The sequence below is a fragment of the Amblyomma maculatum genome, chromosome 10 (genome assembly GCF_055883805.1).
Source record: "Amblyomma maculatum isolate TAMU_Amacu chromosome 10, ASM5588380v1, whole genome shotgun sequence".
In the NCBI taxonomy this organism is placed as follows: domain Eukaryota; kingdom Metazoa; phylum Arthropoda; class Arachnida; order Ixodida; family Ixodidae; genus Amblyomma; species Amblyomma maculatum.
The window spans coordinates 57,316,905-57,339,673 of NC_139353.1; the positions used below are offsets into that span (position 1 = coordinate 57,316,905).

General features: G+C 43.5%; 1 protein-coding gene across 1 annotated transcript in view; it reads left to right on the top strand.

The window, feature by feature from the left end:
• LOC146176568 (phospholipid-transporting ATPase ABCA3-like) overlaps positions 1-22,769 on the top strand; it is a 65,197-nt gene that overhangs the window by 12,337 nt on the left and 30,091 nt on the right. The window contains exons 6-11 of the mRNA XM_084581326.1: positions 2,029-2,183; positions 6,848-7,003; positions 11,615-11,787; positions 15,488-15,698; positions 16,407-16,578; positions 16,933-17,192. Of these exons, the coding sequence (XP_084437452.1) occupies positions 2,029-2,183; positions 6,848-7,003; positions 11,615-11,787; positions 15,488-15,698; positions 16,407-16,578; positions 16,933-17,192 (1,127 nt within the window). The remainder of the gene's footprint in view (positions 1-2,028; positions 2,184-6,847; positions 7,004-11,614; positions 11,788-15,487; positions 15,699-16,406; positions 16,579-16,932; positions 17,193-22,769) is intronic.

Genomic DNA, 22,769 nt, shown 5'->3' on the forward strand with positions numbered 1-22,769 from the left:
ACACGCACACGGGCGGCAGCAACTTCCCCTAAGTGTGAAACAGTCTGTGCACACATGTCAGTACGAGAAGAAATCTCCAGGGTATGATCTCTGCTTCCTTGTGGTAGTTCTGACGTCATCGCGGGTGAGATTGTAAAATGGACGGAGCGCAAAGTTCATGTTCCCATCCTCTTGAGAACTCAAAAATCCTTCTAAGCTATGCAGCAGTTTTCGCGACCCAAAGCCGAGAGAAAAGGCAGGTCATTTGCTTTGCGTTAAAGGTATTTTCCACATGCTCGGTGTTGACATCGAGCACTAGTTTTATTGTGAGTATAACCCTTACTGTACGAACTGAGAGCTCGAATAAAGAGAAATCTTTGTCGAGTGCCTTCGCTTGCATAAATGTGCTTCGAACTACGGCTTTCATCTCTTCTTATGTAATATCCACATCTTCCTGTTGCTTTTTTTGTGCTCTTTTGTAGCTATTTCATTGGCTTTGTCGTTAAGCTCGTGGTATGTAACATCGCCGCATTTCATTTGGGCGCAATACTAAAACGCACTTCGTAATGTTGGTACGCACTATTCACTAGCGCATTTGCCACACCACGCACTAGCGCATTTTCTATTCATCCTGAGCACAGCATTACGACGTCATTGAGACACGGCCATTCTGCTCTTCAAACGGGTACCATTATTCCGCTGCCATGTCGCAGCCTGCGCAGAGGATGGACTACGCAGATACAGCACGTGTGTAAGACGAGGCTATAGTTAATATGCGGAACGACGTCTGTCACCTTCGCACCAAAATTGCAGACTCTGAGTTTACATGTGCCAGCGAGCAACTACGATTCCTGCCACTTTCTTTAAGGTTTCTATTGATGGCAAAAAGCCTGTGAGCCAATGTGCTAAGTCCAGAAAGCTCACGAAATAAGCAAGATGCTTCCCCACCTTGATGCACCAGCGCGTTTAGCCGTGGCTAAAAGTGCTATCCGATGAACACCTTCGGCGATCGCTGGAGTCGTCGGGCATCTGCTCATGCTCACCACGCCTGCTACGAAACTGTCGCAGCGGGCGCTATCGGCACGCGGAGAAAGAAGGCCTGTGCAGCACGTCAACACTCGTTAATCAAAGCGCTGCGGCGCCTCCCTGCCCGATGAACGCAGCAGGATTACATCGCTAGGGGAGGAGCACGGCGCTGCTGACGCGCTATGAAACTTCAGCCTCGCCTTTTTATTTTAAGACTCCAGTCCTAATCCTCCGTCTTCCATATAGAATCCGGTCTCGTGGTTGTTGCCGTAGCCGGCGTAGATCTTTGGAGCGAAAAAAGATGGCTTAGGTTTAGCTCTGCTAGAACAATAGTAAGGCGGAGCAAAAACGTCTTTTTGATTGCGTTTAAAAAGCTTTAGTTAGGCTTAGGTTTAGAGAATGACAGACATGGTTTTTGAAGCGATTGAATTACCTAGACTATGGACTACAAGCGTGAGCATGTCATGCTGATATGCCGTCAGAGATCAAGTGGTGGTAAAAATAGTCACATGATTAAGCTACATAGCCGCACTGTGACCTTTGACTCGTTCAAGTTTGAGCGGCCAGACAGGTTAACCTTGGCTGATACATGAAGTAGAGAAGGTTTCGCTCCGAAATCAAGGGAATGCCTATGGCAAGTTGTAGGGGTCAGGCGATATGGTCAGGCAGTGATTAATAGTCGGATTTAGGGCCGTCATGACACTACATTGCATGCCTAATATCACACGGTTATCCCTGTGCAGTAATATCTTACACGTCATTGCAGCGGCTGAAACACAAACACAAACAAATTTGATGGCTGTATCCTTTTATACAGATCTAAGTGCTTTCAACAATTTTTTTGTTTCTGCACGAAACGGAACCTAATGCTTAAGAGACACAGAAAGCTTGGCTCAGACGTAAAGTTCGCCTAAGACATGTTTCAGTGACAATACAGGGCAGGAACTGCAAGCGGTATTGCTCCTTTTTTGCTCTTATGCATGTTTGATAACGGCTGTATTTTGGCGTGCTTTTCCAATGCAGGCTTCTTAGACCCCAGTTCCGGCGTGGTGTTGATTGGCGGCTACGACATCAGGATCTGCACGCGCGACGCCCGCCAGAGCATTGGCTACTGTCCCCAAAATAACGTGCTCTTCGATGGCCTTACCGTCGAGGAGCACCTCATGTTCTTCACCATTGTACGCACTCACGCCACTCTCTTCAAATAATTGCTGCTGTAGTACAGCTGGCAGAAGTGACTCAGAATTACGAGCACAAATCTTAACAATGAATGCTATTCTTGCTTATTAATGTCGCTGTCGTATCAGTTACCGCCATATAATTCTTCTCTGTGGACGCCATTATTACCTTCTGTAATGTATGTTTCTCGGGCCAGGTGCACTTACGAAAAGGATCATACGAAAATACGCTAGAATCGCAGGAGAATCGTCAACTACCAATACTTCTATTCCCGACTTTCTCTTAGCACCATTGCGATGAGTGCGCTTTCTGCGATCGTGCTTCGTCATCGCTGATTTCACAACATCACGAATGATCAGTGCGCTTCAACTCTCCAACATGCTCTATGTATGAAACGGGACCTGCAGCGCAAACAAAACAAAAATTTGAGAAGGGTCAGCCTGCTATACGCGCCCCGTGCGCGCAATGGCGTTTTGGGGGGTCGCTATCCGCTGGGAGCCATTTACGGGCAATGACGAAAATGCCTCCACCCTCTATTCAGATTTACGGGGTTCGGCACTTTGCACTAGAGCAAATAGCGAAAATATTATGATCGTTATGAGATCTGCTTCAAATGCATGTGTAACTGACTGCGGCACAAATGGACAAGCATCTTACATTAGCCGACATGAGAGTGCGAAAGCATTTCTTGTCTCATCAGTGGCGCCATCTGAGCGTGTCACCACGAACTGTGGACAGGATGCGTGTAAAGAGCATGTCCGCAGTACGCTGACAATCATAGACCAAAAAAAAAAACAAATCGTCTCCACGCCAGGGCTCTAACCGCCATCGTTCTGAGTCCCAACCGAGCGGGCTAACCATTACTATACGCCGATTTCTTGCGAACTCATGCGTAATTCTCATCGTTAGCGTAAGAATTCGCAAGGCGTTTAGGGAAAAGAAGAAAGATGGTTGCTAATAAACGTAAAGTAAGAAAGTAGGAAATCTAAATAAAAACATAAATTTGAAATAAAATTAAAAAAACGAAAACTAAAGTTTCAAAAGAACAAAAAGTAAGCAAAAAGCAAAAGTCAGAACCCCAGACCAAGGAAGTAAGGAAATTAAAGTAAAGCAAAGATAAACTTGCACACATCGGAAAAGAAAAACACAGAACAAGGCCATAGTGGAACCTGACCCGTAACTCGCAATGGTTTCGTATCTCCGCACGTAAGGAGAATTAATCCCTCACCTCTGCTTTTTAATAATGACAGTATGTATTCATTTCAGCGTTCGCGTGATGCACATACACATCGTGCGCTGGTTTATTGAAGAAGTGGTACAATCAACATTGTCGAAGTACGAATAAAAATTTGCAGAATAAGTGCCATCCACACAGAAGCATCATTACAGAGTGAACACTTAAAGAGACTGCAATGCAACAAGGAGACAAATATGCAACTGGAAGTAGCGGTAACAGAAGATTCCCGATGATCCATTGCGTTCACCTCGGAAAGCCACCTTCCCTTGTGTACAGCTATCTCTGATACTCAGTGTGCCACGATGAATGCTCCTTGCCATTTATATGCTAATTGTTAGGTACAGCCTGTTTTTGTAAGTTTTTTTTCTTTCGAGCAGTTAGTACAGGCTCGATGAAGTGCGCTTAGCGTCGTAATATTCTCACCAAAGACGAAAGGAAATGTTCTTAAAATAAAGCCCGTATATCAGAAGTATTATCTGTGGTTTTTCATGCGCATGATGGACTAGTAGTCTCTTGTCAGTACTAATTGTGCGACCTTCACTTAGGTTGAACGCTTTGGCTGAGAAAGTCGTCCATTAGTGCTTAGACCTAAATAACCAGATATAATCGATCAGATCATCAACTAATGCATTGTGTCAAAGATATGGAGCCTGTGTGACAGTTCAGATGCCTGGCGTATCTTCAGCGCATCAAAATCGGGCCACTAAGCTACCTAAAGTTAAGTCACTTCACAGTTAGCCACGGCCCGACCCATGCTGCTCAACAGTCGATGTGATCGAGACAATGCATAAATAAATAAACAAACTAACGGGACGTGTGCTGCAGGAAAAATAACGTTGGTTAAGCCATAATAAGCAAAATACTCTCACCTGAATGAGAACGCTAGAAGTGCTTTCGCACTAACAGGCTTATGCATATTTGGATTAGCTTATCCTTATCAAGCTTAAACGAATTTATGAAGATGAAAGTACTGTTAGTGTGTGTTCAGACAGCAGCGTACTACTGTGATGCGATCTTTGAGCTTTAGGCTTATCTAGGCCTATTAGGCTTAGCTAAGCCTAATAGGTTCATGCTCTTATCCTCTGTTACCGCGAGTGTCTCATAGAACGTGATGAGGACAAATCTTATTGTGCGAACTTTCATTTTATTATTTATTTTACCCTCAGGGGCGTACAGTTACCCCTGTATAGTGCATTTTTAGGTGAACTGGCGACTGTAACTTACTGCAGCGGTTACTACTTCATTGAAATAACTAAAAGGAAGCTCAAAACTTTAGCCCTGCGGCAAAAAGCAGAGCAAATATAAAAGGCCATGTGTCCAGTGACTTCACGCACACAGGGTCGTCTGTAGAAATCGCCCCAACTGAGACCATGAAGAGAAAAAGTTCAAAATTTATTTGCGGTGCATTGAAGCAAAGAACCACTGCGAAATCTGTTACAAATTACCAGCGAACTGAGCAGAACGTACAATGAAAGTAAACACCAAAGTGGGCGAAAAACGCCATCGTTGCTATTTAGATGAGAATGGTGTCGATAGTACTTTTGATAGCTTCGCACCACTACTTTCTAGGGATGGGTTTCAGTCTCAAGAATGCTACCAGTTCGCAAGGTTGCTTCTAACGACGTTTTAAATATTGTTCAATGGCCCTCTGTTGCAGGTTCCTTTGTACACCTTGTGAGACCCTTATTTGGGTTAGCAGTGTGATTATTTTGTTCCTTTATATTCTATTGCGAACGGGCTAAAACATACTCTCACCTGAATTCCTTCTTTACGGTTTATTTTTACTTATTTCTGTGCATTCCTCATCCTTGATCCCTAATGCTGCTTTACACTACGATGATATTTTGAGATTTTTGCTGCTATCGCAAGAACGCTAGAGTTCGCTCTATTTTCCGTCTGGAAATAAAATTGAAAGTTCTCACTTTTCTCTGTGTTCATTCATTACGCGCAATGGAAGCAACTCACAATCATAAACCAATCAGCAGAACAAGATATACAAGTTTCCTATGGACATGGCTGTCACTTCTGCCGTAATATCCAGAGTCATGGCCCAATATTGAGGCACCTGAAATTAATCGGGTGGAGCCATGGATCGGCAACCAAATAAGTAAAATAAGGAGCTAGAAAATACGCCCTTTTCTGGTCTGAAGTTACCGCGTTAATCACAGGATGTTACTTTACTCGCAAAATTCATAAAACATTGTTTCACAATCTGCGAAATCCGCTGCTTGTGTTGTCACTATGTCACTGTCAGTCGCCGTTATGAAAAGATTGTTTGGCAATCGCATTGCAAAATCTCCATTCGCACTGCATATCACGGTAGAGATAGCAATTTCCTGTTCCGTATCGGCGCAATCTTCCTTGTCCTTCCGAACTTGTTACCTTCGTGTTCTCGAACCTTTTACTAAAGCACGGTTGTTCTCTGATCTTAGGGTTGGCAAAACTCGGAAAAACCTGTTAGCAAAAGGTAATCTGTCTCCTCTGCCTTTTTTTTTTCGGTGCAACTTTCAATAGAATATACACTTTGTCGTACTTACGTAGAAGCTTCTTGTAGGTAGAGCTCGTACGGGTGACCACTAAACATGTGCAAAACGGGAAGGGTCTGCATGAGTCTCGTGGACGTACAGGAGATTCGGATTTTCACGATTAGTTCTTCGCGTTCCAGTCGTATGTAGAGTCGACAACATGGCGGCGCCCTGCCCGCTAGCTTCACAGCGATAACAGGTTCGTCGCTAATCCCTCGACGCGATATCGTGTCCTAAACTGTTGCATTTGTCTTCAATTTGCCCAATCTTACCCTCGCGTAAAGTTTGAAGTCTCGAAAAGCTTTTGATTTTTAATAGAATAGTGACTTTGCAGCTGTTAAGCCTCACGAAAAGGCGTTTGTCCCCATCGCAATGATCTCGCGAGATCACGCGAGACCAGAGTGGCTGCAGCAGTGTCTGCCTCGCTCTAAGCTAAGGCTATAGGAGGGAACCGGTAGGTGACTTGCTTTGGCCCCATACCATGGAGGGTAGACTAGCTCATTTAAGTCACCCACCTCTTGACGTCAGTCTCCACGGAGTAGTCACAGATGCATGCCTCCTTCCGTTTCCTGCCAGTAGCTTCCATTGCAGAGCAAGTAAAAGCTGTCCGCGTTTGTCAGTGTAGAAACAATGCGCGGCATGCGTCGCGTACGTCTGACTATAACACTTTCAAACGACGTTTGCGGCTACATTTGGATTTTACATTTGTGCACATGAACTCTCTACGTACGTGAAACAGACTATTTTTTTATGAAATAATTGCTATGAATTATTTGCTATGAATTATGAATTGCCTAAATAAGGGTTTGGCGATGACCCAGTTATTACGGCAGCATTAAAGGGGAACAGTTTGTTTTTCGCATGCCCAATGCACTCCGCACTATTCACCCCACCCGCCCAGGTCAAAGGCGTGCCGCTCGATAAAGCCCGCTACGAGGTGGTGAACATGCTGCACGAGACCAGCCTCATTGAGCACCGGTCTGTGCTCTCCGAGAACCTCGCGTTGGCTATCCAACGCAGGCTGTGCACGGCAATCGCTATTTTGGCTGCACCCAAGGTAAGATAACACGTTATCTGCCACTGGTGCACTGGTAGTTAAAATACATATTCATTGTGCCTACTCCGATAGAGATCAAAGTGTACCTTAGCTTGCACATAAAGCAGCCAGGCTCTGGCGTTACACCTTCAGGACGTGGATCTGCCAGAGCGTTACACCTCACTAATCCTGCTAAGCATTGCGTAGACGTCCGCTATATTGATGTTATATTTAAGATTGCTTTAACATTTCGTTTACATCTTGTACAATGCCAATGTTATAACACAGTATGAAGTTCATTTCATTTGTATACTCCCTGTTAGGGCTTTTCCATCTCCACTTCCGGTTCTTTAGTTTGCTGAAGAAGGTATTCAAGATTATAATAACTCCTCCCTGCTATTCCTAGTACCAATGCGATAATCACCTACTGCCTTTTCTCCAGCTTGGTTTTTTTTTTTCCTACCTTAGAATTGAAATCACCCATCGGTATAGTATACTGCATTTCTACATTGCTCATTGCCAGACGAAAGATCTGATTAAGAGACACCAAGCTATTAAAGCCTCCAACCCAACAGACAGGATAGAACTGGCAGTGCTATCAAAGGTAATCAATAGGTGCAAAGTGTTCGACCTGAGGAAGTATAACATGAAGAATATCGAGCATGCTGTAAAGAATGGCGATAGTCTTAAAGCGGCGAAGAGGACATTAGACATAGGCAAAAATCAAGTGTATGCGATAAGGAATAAAGCCGGCAGTGTCAAAACAACCGAAGAGTTCTATACAGACCTATACACTAGCCGAAGTACTCAGGACAGTAATCAGATACGCAGTCGTGAAGAGCAGGGAAACGTTCCGCCAGTTACAAAGGATAAGGCTAAACCTTTAGCAGCTAAGAAAAGCTCACTACAGATTCGTTGAAGAAGGGAAGGGGGGGGGGGGGGGGGGGTACCGTGCTGGAAAACCTTCCACCTCGATTGCGAAATATCTGGAGTCACCGACAGTACCGGAATCCTTTACGACCGCTAACATTATCTTAATTCGTAAGAAAGGGGAAGCAAAGGACACGGAAAATTAGGCCCATCAGCTTACTACCTGTTGCGTACAAAGCATTTACTAAGGTAATCGCTAATGGAGCCAGGAGAACTTTAGATCTCAATCAACCCAATGATCAAGCAACTTTTCGGAAAAGGTACTGTACTATTAACAACACCCATACTATCAACCAGGTTATGCAAAAATGCTCGGAATATAACCATCATTATACATAGCATTCATTGATTACGACAAAACCTATGACTCAGACGAAGCCAGGACAATCATGCAGGAATTGCGAAATCAAGATGTAGATGTGCTGTATGTGAGGTACTGGAACATATCTATAGTGGCAGCGCAGGAATCATTGAGGTTCTGCCTGAAGAAAGTAATAACATTTTCAAAAAGGTGTTAGGCGAGGAGGCATGATCTCCCTAGGACTATTCAAAGTTTGCTTAGAGGAAGAGTTGAGCAACTTGGGTTGATAGATGATAACTCAGTAGTACAATTAACTGCAGAGAATGGTTGATTACGTAGACAGGAAAAGCAGAATGGTAGGCCTAAAATCAATATGCAGAGGAAAACGATAATTTTCCGCACCTCGGGTACAAACAGCAGTTTACAATGAGTAGCGAAACACCGGATTTGTAAGCGAATATGTCCAATTTAGGTAGTAACCGCAGATCCAGACCATGAAAGAGAAATAACTCGGAGAATAAGATTAGCATGGAGCGCATTTGACATGTTCTCAAAGGTTATGACTAGCATTTTAACGGTATCCCTCAAGAGGAAAATATACAACAGTTGCATTTTACCCGTACCTCCCCTACGGGGGTAATACGCGGAGGTCACTGAAAAGAGGCCTACTATGCAGAGAGCTATGGAACGGAAAAGGGTGGGTGTATCGTTAAGAGATAGGAAGCGTGAGTGTGTCAGAGAAATAAATCTAGTTAATGACATTCTAGTGGAAATCAAGGAGAAATCGGTGCGAGTAGGACATGTAGTGCAATGAGCGGATAACTAATGATCGAAAAGGGTAACAAATTGGATACCATGGGAAGGAAAGCATAGCAGGGGTTAGCAGAAAGTGAGGCAGGCCAATAAGGTCAAGGAGTTCGCAAGGGTCAGTGGATGTAGCTGGCACAGGACCGGGTTAGTTAGAGGAATTGGAGAAGCCTTCACCCTGCAGTGGGTATAATCTGGCTGATGGTGATGGTGATAGTGATGTTCTCCACGGGGAATGTTGCAGGTGCGTATATTTGGGCGAACGTGAACTATTCATAGGGAACAAGGTTTTGTTTGATTTTTTTTTTATTGCTAGAGGTTCGAATCTTGTGCAGAAAAAAAAACAGAAGCAGATATTAATGCGCATATTTAAATTTTCGGCTGCAGCATAGAACACCCATGTCTTTTGTTAGCTTAAAGAAAAGGTCGAAAAGTACATTTTATGGTGGTCAAGCCAGAACGCAGGAACATTACAGGCGTCTAAACTCCATATTTTGAGAGCTACTCACTCTAATCCCGAGCTCTTGGACGATACCGGGACCAGCAAGTGGGAAAAATTGCGGGTACCTTACCGGATTTCTTTTTTTCGTATTTGTACTGTGTAGGACGTTTCGCGACTCGTAACATCAAGTGCTTTGGTTATTACCATTAGGACGAAAGATCATGAGAAAAAGGCAGGAAGGTTTCCTAAGGCTGCAATATGTTTAGAAAACCTGCTTTGGTTTGAATGTTTTCGCTTTCGCAGTGCACCGGCACAAAAAGACAATTCATTTGGTAGGCAGTTTTTGATGCAATTTAACATCTCTTTTCAACAAAACTATTACTAAAAATTAATCATATGACGCACTGGAGAAACATGGATGCAGTGGAAAAATAACTCCAGAAATTCATAATTACGAGACTTTCGGAGAATGACTTAATTCGTTCTGGATTTCGAACAAAATATGTAGTGCCAGCTTTTAGCCCCTGATAATCTGAAAAAGAAGAGAAACCGGAAAACAGTGCTAAGCACAGATAGTACGCCGTAGAAAAAAAAGTACTTTCGTGCAATAGCCTATACAGCTCTTTCCGCCGAAAAGCCGCTGCAGCCGTAGATTGCGGGCAGAAAAATTTTGTAGACAGCTAAAGGGACGGTCTACTGACTTTTTCAACAATTTTTTATAGGTTTATTAGAAATCTTCATCTAACTAGCTGCTGGAACCTGACCTTCCTGCTCAATTTAAGATATAAATTTGTGATCAGGCCACGAGTTCTCTCCTCTATACTGCCATCAAGTGGCTAGATCTACCAGCGTATGCCAATATTTTATACTCGTCTCTGACGTTAGACGGTTCCTCTAAACTCCGCCTTTAAGTGTTTGACCATACAGCGTTAATGGTTTCTGTCTGCCGGCTCTCACCCCGGTTCTTGGTTGGAGTACATTCACTCTTCTTATAATAAGAGGAAACCTTAACCGCGCTTTCGCGTGAACTTTTAAAGAGACCCTTAAGCATCCTCTTAGCTTTTCCAAACTTGTCCGAAGAACTTTCGCGGCTAGTGTTCCTTTGCTACCGAACAGATTACGAACAGTTTTGCTGAAACCCAGTCGAATAGGAATCGATTAATGAGAGAACAGAATTCAATATAAACAACACATTATTGCGACTATGCTTTAATAGTGCGAATATTAAACAAGCAGTGATGTGAAATACAACCAGGTGGCCACGCTGTAGTACAGTACTATTACTTTTACTTGCGAATTTATAGCTACAGCTTTAAGACGGAACGCTGATTCTCATTAGAAGGCACAACATGACGTCAATATATCGATCAACGTCAAGTCACAGTCTTGATGAAGGAAGAGAATGAACAACTATGGTTTCAGTAGCTTAAAGTCCTGAAGCTGCGCCTTGGTCTGCAATAGACACAATTTCGCGTTCACCATTGTCTCTAGTAGGTTGCGTATTTGCCAACCACGGATTTAAAGTCACATGAATGGAGGTGATATTAGGTAATCATGCCGGGCCATACGTATCCCCACTGCCTGATCTGAAAAGAATAACTTACCTAAAACAGAAGTTACATTAAATAAACTATACGAATTTTGAGTTTAACATCCAGAAACATGTGTTGAACTAAGTTTCCAATTAGTATTTTAAGACTACAGAAAATACTGGCATCAAAATTTGCTTATAGACGTTTCAAAGAACAAATAAGTTCAACCTGATCTCTAAAACGTAAAAGCACCCGCGAGTGTTCTACGTTAAAAAAAAAGAAAGAATTCTACCGCCAGAAAGGGGAGCCGAAATGTATCTGGCTGCACTGAAAACACTGCAGTGTTTCGCAACCGTACGCATTTTGTCCACAGCGCTGACGTGAAAGCCTGTTATCTACTAATATTAACCGAGTTTTTTTTTTCTGCGTGCTTTCTGCCACTGGACCGTGCGGTCCGTACTGGTAGTGCCTAACTAGTGCTCACTATAGAGAACGCCATTGCCACTGAGACTAACAGAGGGACTAATGTTAAATTGAGAATAACGTCCAATCACTGGGTGTGGCACAGCGTCTAATAACTGCGTGTCGTGAATCCCGCTAACCTTTTCATTTGGCTACAGCTGGTGATATTGGACGAGCCCACGACCAACATGGACCCCGAGGGTCGGCGCGAAATGTGGGATGTCCTACTGAAGCTAAGGCGCACAACGTGCGTCCTGCTCACAACACAGAACATGGACGAGGCGGACGTTGTGGCAGACCGGATCGCCATTATGGCTAATGGACGCATAAGGTGAGTATTCATTCATGTACCAACACCTTCCTTCTGAACCGCATGTACCTAGCTCGAGTTAACTCAAGGAGATGGAAAAACGTTTGCTTATATAAATTTTCATTAACTAACACTTCATTAACGACCGTTGGATAAACTATACGCTAGGCGCCCACATTGTGTTTCGCCCGGTCTCTACAAGCTTGTCCCTACAGTGAAGTCCTTGTGGACAGTAAACCCAGCGTCACCGTAGCCGGAGCGGGCCATCCGCATTGATGATCTGCCGTTGATCTCTCGAGACCTCTGACACTCGTGGAGACTGTATCTACTCTATGTAAGCAATTCGACAAACCATTAGAACTGCTCGGACCCAACAAACAGAACCAGTAGACGAACTCCGGCTGCGGCCGTTTCAAGGAGCTAAAGCTGTCCAGCGACGATAATAAGCCGGACGCTACCTACCATGACTGTGTGAGCAACTTGTGCAGTTGGAGTTAATAAAGCTCTGGATACAATATCTCATAAGCGAAATTGTTTATAGTAGTGGGAGCATGCACGAACAGGAGCACTGCAAAACGCGGCGAGACACTTTAAGCCTGCTTATGTATGAGGTTGCTCTCCATGACTTTGTAAAAGTGCTTAGTCATGTTTCATTGCATATTGTGAGTATCCACCTTACCGTACGTCTCTTTCTAAAGTGAGAAGTCATGCTACGGCCTACCAATCAATGACTGGGCGTTCAAAATGCCCGTCTGCAAGGGACATGCTCGTGTTTTTTGTGTCATGTTCGCGTCGCTATCGGTTTTATGACATTGGGGCATATAACTCTTTCATATCGATAACATCGTAGCCGGACGGTTGTTCACCATGATTACTGGTCGAGGACTGCTGGCTGATGAGCTACAGCCAAGCGCTGCTCCTTTTGCGCTACAGCTGCTGACAATGGGCTATAAACAATGGGCTATAAAAAGCCCGCCCTGTTGAAAGTGTTTCACATGCGTGCCACTCCAAACACGGTAACCTTTGGGTAACCTTTGTAAAGGTGCACATTTTCAAATTCATGTGCACTTATAATTTAAAAGTTACAAAATGTAGCCTTTACCCTATTAACCTTTGTAAAAGTTACAAATCATAAAGGTCACTTCTGTTTTATGCAAAGATTATATGTATTTGAAGTGGTGTAACCCTTACAAAGGTATACATCATTCAAAATGGCATAGATTATTTGCCGTAATTTGTAAGCTGTAATGATTGAAAAAAAAAGTTCAGTTATTAAAGATGTCATTTGAGCGTGGTAAACGTTAAGACGGTGTAATAACTACGACCTACTCCTAAAACCGGGGTTAATAAATCCAAAGCTTCTCGGTATCGATTTCAACGGTATGAAAATTTATTGACCAGTATTGAAAGGCAACAAACGAGAAAATTCAGTGTCATGGCCGAAACATTCATTGCCTCAAGAGCGTCAACACAAATACAAAACATATCTTCTTGTATTTTTGTCTACATCAAATAAAAAGTATTATGCATGTTTCCGAACAAGTATCACCGCAGGAAAGTGGAAAAAAAGGCCAGGAACGAAGTTTGAAATATGACCCCATATTTTACCACTGTTTACAAGCCAGCGGAAACTAAGCCGAACATGCAGCAAAATAATTCAACGTTCACGTTTCTTCTATTGCAGTATAAAGAAAGAATAGGCACATTATGATGGTTCGATAAAACGAAATAAATACGTTTGCTATAATGTAAAACCAAGTCAGTTTGATGGTTCTAGAAGCTTGAAGGTTGTAGGAGGAACAAAGCGAGCACAAAATACAAGCTGTATGAAATAAGAGAATGAAATATTGTGAACACAGAATTTATCACACATTTGAAGAGGCGTTTCCTAAATAGCGGCCTACGAGAGGTGATACAATACGAGAATTATTGGGCATGTTAGGTTTTTATTGAATATTTATATACTTTCAAGATATTATTCACACTATATGCACATATGGCGGATGAAAACAAGCAGTGATAGCTTCTTCGGTCACTGATGCCTACCAGCCGATTGTGGTAGAGGTTGCTTCGTAGTAATCAGAACAGCCTAGCAGGCGAGGCTCACTGCAGCAGTAGGAATTGTGGGCATGCCCTTGCGCTCGCTTGCCTTGTCATCCCCTGCGTCTTCTGGTGCAGCAGCGCCGGGCAGTCGACGCTCGCGCGTTACTGTTAAAAAATTGACAGGCTGTACTTGTAGAAAGATATTGAACCTTTTGATTTGAACGTTTTGATAAGCAACTAATAAAATATAGCAGTCGTTTGCAAAACAGGCCACGCACAAAATCCATCATTCTGTCGTGAACGACTGGACAGTTACTACAGCAGTGAAAAAACTATTCGTGCTATCTGCGGAACCGTCCGACGAGCAGGCAATGGCGTATGGGCGAAAGTCACATAATGGTTCGTTGCATGCCGCCACGATGCACACCTCACAAATCCCTTCTATTGCTTAGCAGCGTTGGTGTTGCAGTACGCACACAGGCCCAAAGACTTCTGTATCACCCTAAACAATGCACGTAAGAAACGCTGCAACTTTGAATCACTCGAACTGACAGCGCTAACGCCACCACCGCCGCAGCACTGTAACCTTCTGGCTTTCGCGCCGTCCAGAACACCACGCGCGATGCAGCCAACTGTTGGGAAAAAGCACTGTGCGTACCCGCCGCTGGACACCCACCGGTAAAAATGGGTACAAGCGTCCCCCGGCCTGGCGCTCGGCTTTTCTAGGGGTGCGCGCTTGGGAGAAGGAGAACATAGGTTACCATGACGCTCATAGGTTATTGTGCAAAGGTTACTTGGCAATACCTCGATGGTAACCTTTGAAAGGCTTGAATATTGGCCGTTTTAACCTTTAGTATGGGCAAAAATAAAGAAAACATGACGAAAGGATATAAAAAGTGGCGGCTTGTAATTCTTGGTTACTGATGTCTAAAAGTTACATTATAGGTTACTATGATTAGAGTAGGTTCTGACAACCGATTGGCTTATCTTAGCACACGCAGTTCTGACGGGACCGAGGCATTCGTTAGAATAAAACAGAGGTTTGAACTAAACGAATTCGAATATTCCATATCCCTAATAAACCTCATTAACAGCGAGAGTTCTCACTACATTCCCCATGGCAATTCCTCTTTTAGGTAGCATTTTCTTTCTTTTTCCGAGGGAGGGGGCAGGTGAGAGAAGATGGGAGCGATGCAGTCTAGCGTGGAGCAATCGACCATATACTGCAACACTACCATGAAAATTTTGTCACCTTTTTCCACATATGCCTTAGCAAGCTCAACGTACGTTTTCCACGACTGCACAGAAGTATTTATAACAGTCCAAAATTGAGGGAAGTAAGTAAGGCTATTGGTTCTTATAAAATGGCGGCAGCAGGCTGACGAAGCCTCTCTACCAGGCAACAGATCGTCTTCATCGGAGATGTAGATGGTCATATCGGCACTTTACTGAATTAACGCGTTAATACATGAACTGTCTGCACGGGAGAGACAGCCACCCTTGGCTGAGCTCACGATAGAAAGCTCCGAACCTTAGACCTTTCTGATTAAGGTGGCTGTCGACCGACTAACGCATGCTATTCTTTAGAAATCATTTGAACTTTCCTTGAGGTAAAACCAAAACTGGGCTCAGCGCTACCTGGAAAATTGACATCCAATTCACTATTCCGTGCTCGCAGGTGCTGCGGCTCGCCGGCTTTCCTGAAGCAGCGGTTCGACACTGGCTACCGCATGCGCATCAATAAGCTCAGGCGGACAAACGTGGCAGGCATTCAGACCCTGCTGCAAAAGTACTCCCCCAATGCCCGCCTCGAGAGCGACTCGCACAACGAGGCTATCTTCCTGTTAGGGCAGATCATCGCCACCAACGTGATCATTGACATGTTCAAGGTACTGAATTGGTTGTTACACCCGAATGACTTCCTTTTCTACAAACATACACAAAAGACTTGATTCTCCATAACTTTCCTCTCTGGAAGAAATTCGACAACTCCATCCGACGTCTTCTGGGAGCTTACCCTGTAATAGATGTAATGCGGTACAAATGTATTGGCGCATTAACTACTTTCAGTACGTCCTTCCTTATAGCTGCCCTCTTCCGAAAATACGCCAGTCTGAAGGATTGCCCTGGGGCCTTTGCCCACATGGATATCAGGCACGGGCAGCGGTTAACTACCTACACATGACCACTAATGCTGATTTCCCAATTTATCGGTTGCGTAATATCCAATCGTGCAATTCTTTCTTACTTATGCCTTTAAATATGCGCGCCTTTAAAAACGAAAAGTTCGGTTTCTCAGCTCTTTGATCACCTTTTTTATGCTTTTTTTTCAATTTCCTTGCATTTAAATACCCCCTCTCTAGTGAAAGAAATTATCCGGTTTGACGTGCCGCACAATAAGACAAGGAAGCATGGTGCGAAGCAGGTTAAAAGAATCTCGCCATCAGGTCTACTAAAAATGTGTTCTTGAAGTGGACCGTTACTGTAGAGAAATATTAGGAGAGGTTGGCGTATCCGAGACGTCATGGTAGTGCCACTCAGACCCTCCGTGCGGCTCTATAGTGTTAAAAAATAATGCTGCACTCTAAAAAACCCAGGACCTTGAGGATAAAACCAAGGAGCTGGGCATCGAGTCGGTGGGTCTGACCATCACGTCTCTGGAAGACGTGATGGTCCGGGTCGGTGAGCAATACCACGTCCACCGCGGCCGGAACCAGCCAGAGAACGTCAAGGGCGGCCGTGATGATGCCATGGTCATCAACGCCAAGGGTGAGTATAACCTCCCGTTACTGCGCCTACATCACAGGTGCCCACATCATAGGGTATTTTTTTTTCGGTGTCTCTTCACTTCAACTGAGACGACTACGCGCTTCACACTCATCAGGATGAAAGGCGCATGCGCGTGCCTGTGTGTGTGGGAACCAATTGAAAGAATCACAGTCACTTGCTTTCATAGGCTGCGACCACAAAACGATGTGAAGCGTGGAGTGGGACCGTTAACGTGCCACTGCAGTCACATGGTATACGTTTGCATGTTTTGCTCGTTGTTACCTGATATATATTCATATGCCCGTAGATAAGTGGTGAGACCCAGTGTTGTGTGCGCTCATGTTTCTGCCGCAGTGCCGGTGGTTAAAATGGTGGCCCAGACTGTGGGCTCGGAGGCGTCGCTGCTTGCCCGCGTCTGGGCCATCCTCGTCAAACGCGCCATTCACGTGTGGCGCGAGCGGAGGATGCCGCTCTTCAGCTGGATCCTGCCTCCAGCCCTGCTCTCCGTGCTCTTCCTGCTCGAGTACGTGGGACTGCGAGGCAGCAGTCCTGATGTGTTACACGCGGGAGACACGCTCAGCTACTCGTTCCCCGAAGTCATCGGATACGCAGAGGTGAGAGACGTCATTTCTCCCCGCCCTTGCAGTGAACAGTGCAAAGGCTGAGGAGAAGGTAATGGATGGGAGAAGCGCTTTTTTTTTGTTCACTTACTCTTGCCCTTCTCTGCACATCTCGCTGCGTGACTTTCTCATAATTTTCAAATGAGTTACCAATACCTTGATTTCCTCTTCGCTTTGGACACAGAAGGCAATTCAGTCTTCTATTGTGAACAGAACTCGCTGCCTGACTCCTGTCGGCAGTGCTGACATTTCTCTTAAAGCGAATTTAGGCAGGTTTGTTGATGAAACGTTTAATTAAGAAATGGCCAATTGATTTTCTGTATAATATCGGAGCTTGCGACGTCGAGAGCAAAAAGGACTTAAGATCGCCGATCGGAACGAAACTGCGCTTAAGTATTTGGCCTGGTCATATTGCCGCACCTTACCCGCGAGAACGACCGTTGGTAACAATTAATACCCACGTTTCCTTTTTAAACTATGCTTTATTATAGTAAAGCTTTGTTTTCAGTGAAACCACACTGTTTCTTTTACAGTTCGCCGATATGCTAACGGAGGCCGACGGCGATTTTTTTTTCATGTCCCTTGATGAGCTGTATTTGCTGAATGAGTTATTTTTAAGTGGCAATAGATACGCGCTGTTGCACTAGTAACGCTCAAACAATGCATTTCGTCCATGAGACAAGCCACCAACGTAGAGTATTCCCTGTTTTATTTCTTATCCGCATAAATCCCCTCAGTTACATTGTCGGACCAATGTACATATTTGTCTTCATTGTCTAGCGGTGGTCTTGCCGCATCTCTCATCATTCATCCTGGAGAGCATTAGAAGCATGTGCTGAGGGAGGGTGGGCGCGTTATAAAATTATAACGTTATAAAATTATGCGTTATAAAATTGTTATAAAATTATGCGTTATAAAATTGTGTAATTGTAAAATCATTTATACGTTTCGCGAAGTGGTGCTGCATTTTTCCAGGAGAACAAAGAAATTAACCATTTATTATATGTAGGAAACAGGACGAAGAAATAAAGAACGTAACACGAGAGGTATAAAAAACACAAGTGTAAACTGAATTAGTTCAAAGGGAAATGAAGCGCACTTTGCACCTATAGAAAAATAAAAATTTAAAATTCCTGAGCCCTCCACTGCGCCGTTTCTCAATCTGAGTTGCTTTCTTACGTTAAACCTCATAAACAAAACCAAACAAAATTAAAACGTACTCTACTATGCCAGATCAAGTAGCTACACCAGAATTTCATAGAATGCAAAGACACAAAAAGAATGTGACCAAGGAGATAAAATCTATGTACTCTCGGGTATATGGAGAAAAACAAAGATTACATATATCTAGAACGTGGCATTATATATCCATTCTGGTCTCGATGCATTCATACTCACATTCACTGAAGCCATTGGGCTTACAGATAAGAAAGGAAATAGGAATGAGTTTGCAGTAGAAGTTAGATTTCTGGCTAATCGGCAGTATGGGGACTAAGTATATTAATTTATGATTGAAACGTAATATAATTAATGAAATAAAATCAAATCAGTTTATTTCCCATCGAACAACACAGATGGAGGAATCGTAGAAAAAAGCTGCCCTGGGCAGCTTGAGGAGTCTACAATCCTATTAAATGGCAGGGAGGCAACACAAGAGTTTATACAAATTTAAAAGCAAGTACATCAAGGAAATACGAGAATACACGAAACAGCAATATGTATACAAAATGAAAATTAAACCACGTTATTCAAAAACAAATTATGTACTTCTCGACGTGAAAAAGAAAACAAATCAAGGTTAATGTGGAGATACCTATTTAGAAGAGATGGAAAAGTATATTGAAGGCATTCCCAACCAATGTTTAATGTAGGTGTTGGCACTGTCCATTCTTCGCCACGTCTTGTTGGATAGACTGATTCTTTTTCCTTAGTTCTGCTAAATTCTTAAGATTTGTTCATTATTCCTAATTTCTGTTTTAAAAGTAACTCTAAGACAATATTTATAAAGATCATTTGCTTTAATCACTCTGGAACGAAATAAGAAATCTGGAATGGTTGCTTGGTGGGCTAGTTGGTTCATATCTAACTTGTATTACAGCGCGAACCACAAGAAGGGACGACGACAGAGTGAAAAGAGCGCTGACTTTCAACTGTTTATTATTCTGATATGCCACGCATTTATACACATTTGAAGCTTCAGCTGGAAAGAGCAGGAAAAGCAATCAGCATGAAAGGCATAGGCGATAGGACAAGGCCCTAATCACCATCGATCCAGAAACTTCAGCTCTTTCTTGGTTAGTGCGACTGATGGCATGCTTACACACCTTTCCTCTCACGAGCAATGTTCACCGCCTCAATTATATCCCTGACACACTGATCATTGTGTCGAGCAACGATTGTGCTTTTTTGGAACTCGGGCACGCAAGGTTTTCTGCGGCGACGTGTAGACTCATCACCACAATTACGACAGTGTGTGCTAAGATGGCCCTGGTCACCACCATTTACATTCTTGTTGTGATCTTTCAATCTGGTATTTATACACCTGCCGGTTTGTCCAATGTATTCGCGTCCGCAGGACAACAGAACGCGATATACAACACCTTCGTCGCAAGTGACAAACTGGTTCTGGTGTCTAATCATGCACGATTTTTTCTTTTTGCTATAGCACGGGTTAGTTTTCTTTCAAAGAACTGATAGTTTGAGTGGGGCCGAAAACACAACGTCAACGCCTGCGCGCTTTCCAATCTTCTTCAGGTTGTGGGAAGTCTGGTGGATATACGAAATGACTGCTACTCTTTTGCGTGCATATGGGCCTGTCACGGCATTCTTTTCAGATTGCCGGACTTGTTTCATTTTCTGGAGCAGGCCCTCGGCCACAGAAACTATAAGGGCCTCCGGGAACCCCGCGTCAGACAGGCGTCTATTTTGCAGGACTAGACTTTCTTTAAGCATACCCTACTGAAAAAATTGTATGAGGCAATAACCTCACATTTTCTCACACAATCTCACTCAATTCACATAAAAAATCACATACAAGTCGCATATAATTGCACAAGGTCTCATAGTTTCTTGTACATTATCATAAATTATGTACAATATTTTATGATAATGAGTTGCACCGTATGAGAGTCTATGCGATTAGATGAAATTTTATGGGGTTATTGCCCCTTAGAACTTTTGGTTTTTCAGTAGGGTATGGTCACATGATTTAGTTCAGGACAAGGAAAAACATTGTTTAGACATGTTCTTTTCCGCAAAAGCTCATTAGGATGGCTGTCCACTTCGTGTGATTATTTCAGAAAAAGAAACGTGGCAGAAATGTTTAGCTCTTTTTCTGCAGGATAAGTTGGCCATGCTAACAATTGAAGACCCATTCCTTGTTAGGAACTCTGAACAGGTAGTTGAATACTTGCGCCAGCATGAGACTGCAAATGTATCGGCCTTTTCCATAGACATAAAGGACCTTTTTTACTCTTTGCCTCATGATGCACTGCTATCATGTGTTGAACAGGCCATTGATAGGATGGGTGCCGTTTTGTTCCAGAACAGTTGTGGTTTACATGTTAGTGGCTTTCTAGAATTGCTTGATGTGTACCTGCGATCTACGTTTGCCACCTGGGACAAAGGTTTTTACCTGCAAAAACGCGGAGTATGCATTGGATCATGTATTGCCCCGGTCCTTAGCCACTTGTTTTTAGCCATGCACGACAGAATAATTGAAAGACGTCTCGAAGGTACAAGTGTTGTTCAAGTCTTTAGATTTGTAGATGACTTTTTAATCATAATTGACAATGCCAATGCGGATTTTCATGTAACAACTGAAGACGTGCTTGACACACTCAAGCGAAACTTATCACCTTTAATTTTGACGCATGAAATGCCCAATAACCATTCCATTCGATTTTTGGAGCTAAGGCTAAAGTTTTATAATAATCATGCTTGTTGGGGGTATGAACCAAGGGGAAAAAAAGTTTATTACCCGCTGTATCTGCTCACTCGAAGCTTGTAAATCGCAGCGTTGTCAAATGTTGTTTTGGAAATGCCCCGACTAAATCCTGTGACCATATGCTTAAAGAAAGTCTAGCCCTGCAAAATAGACGCCTGTCTGACGCGGGGTTCCCGGATGCCCTTATAGTTTCTGTGGCCGAGGGCCTGCTCCGGAAAATGAAACAAGTCTGGCAATCTGAAAAGAATGCCGTGGCAGGCCCAGATGCACGCAAAAGAGTAGCAGTCATTCCGTATATCCACCAGACTTCCCACAACCTGAAGAAGATTGGAAAGCGCGCAGGCGTTGACGTTGTGCTCTCGGCCCCACTCAAACTATCAGTTCTTTGCAAGAAAACTAACCCGTGCTATAGCAAAAAGAAAAAAATCGTGCATGATTAGACACCAGAATCAGTTTGTCACTTGCGACGAAGGTGTTGTATATCGCGTTCCGTTGTCCTGCGGACGCGAATACATTAGACATACCGGCAGGTGTATAAATACCAGATTGAAAGAACACAACAAGAATGTAAATGATGGTGACCAGGGCCATCTTAGCACGCACTGTCGTAATTGTGGCGATGAGTCTACACGTCGCCGCAGAAAACCTTGCGTGCCCGAGTTCCAAAAAAGCACAATCGTTGCTCGACACAATGATCAGTGTGTCAGGGAGATAATTGAGGCGGTGAACATTGCTCGCACAGAGGAAAGGTGTGTAAGCATGCCATCAGTCGCACTAACCGAGAAAGAGCTGAAGTTTCTGGATCGATGGTGATTAGGGCCTTGTCCTATCGCCTATGCCTTTCATGCTGATTGCTTTTCCTGCTCTTTCGTGCTGAAGCTTCAAATGTGTATAAATGCGTGGCATATCAGAATAATAAACAGTGGGAAGTCAGCGCTCTTTTCACTCTGCTGTCGTCGTCCCTTCTTGTGGTTCGCGCTGTAATACAAGTTAAGAAATCTGCACTTGGTTGTCGGAACGGTAAATTATATGTATTTTGGAGATATCATTTTTTGTATTAAATGAATACGTGTAAGGTTAGTAAATGTTGTAGTACCCCACACTAACTGGCAGTAGTTTAAATGCGAGTTGAATATTGAATTTTATACCAGCATCTTAATTGTTGTGGGAAGTATATTTTAGACGACTTATAACTCCGGTGATTTGAGTTATGTTTAGTTCGAGATATAATTGACATGATAATCCCACGACATATACTGGCAGAAAATATAAACCCGAGCCATTCAAACTGTGCGACTATTTCTACAGACCGCGAATTTATTATAGCATTATCGTGCGGTCGGATAATAATGTTTTTCGGTTTAAATATGACAGCTTTGTTCTTACTCTCGTTTATTTGCGGGTTAACTGCAGACCAGACCTCACGAGCTTTCATTGTGGGATTACATTGCTTGATAAGTTCATGAAAATTTTGAACTGAAAAAATACGCTCGTATCATGTAAACCTAACATAGCGACTTGCTCCATTTATTGCCTAAAGAAATATAAGGAGAAAGGTTGCGCACAGTGGCAACTCATTATCCAGCTTCAAAAGGGACGCTCCTAACATCCATCCATCCATCCCT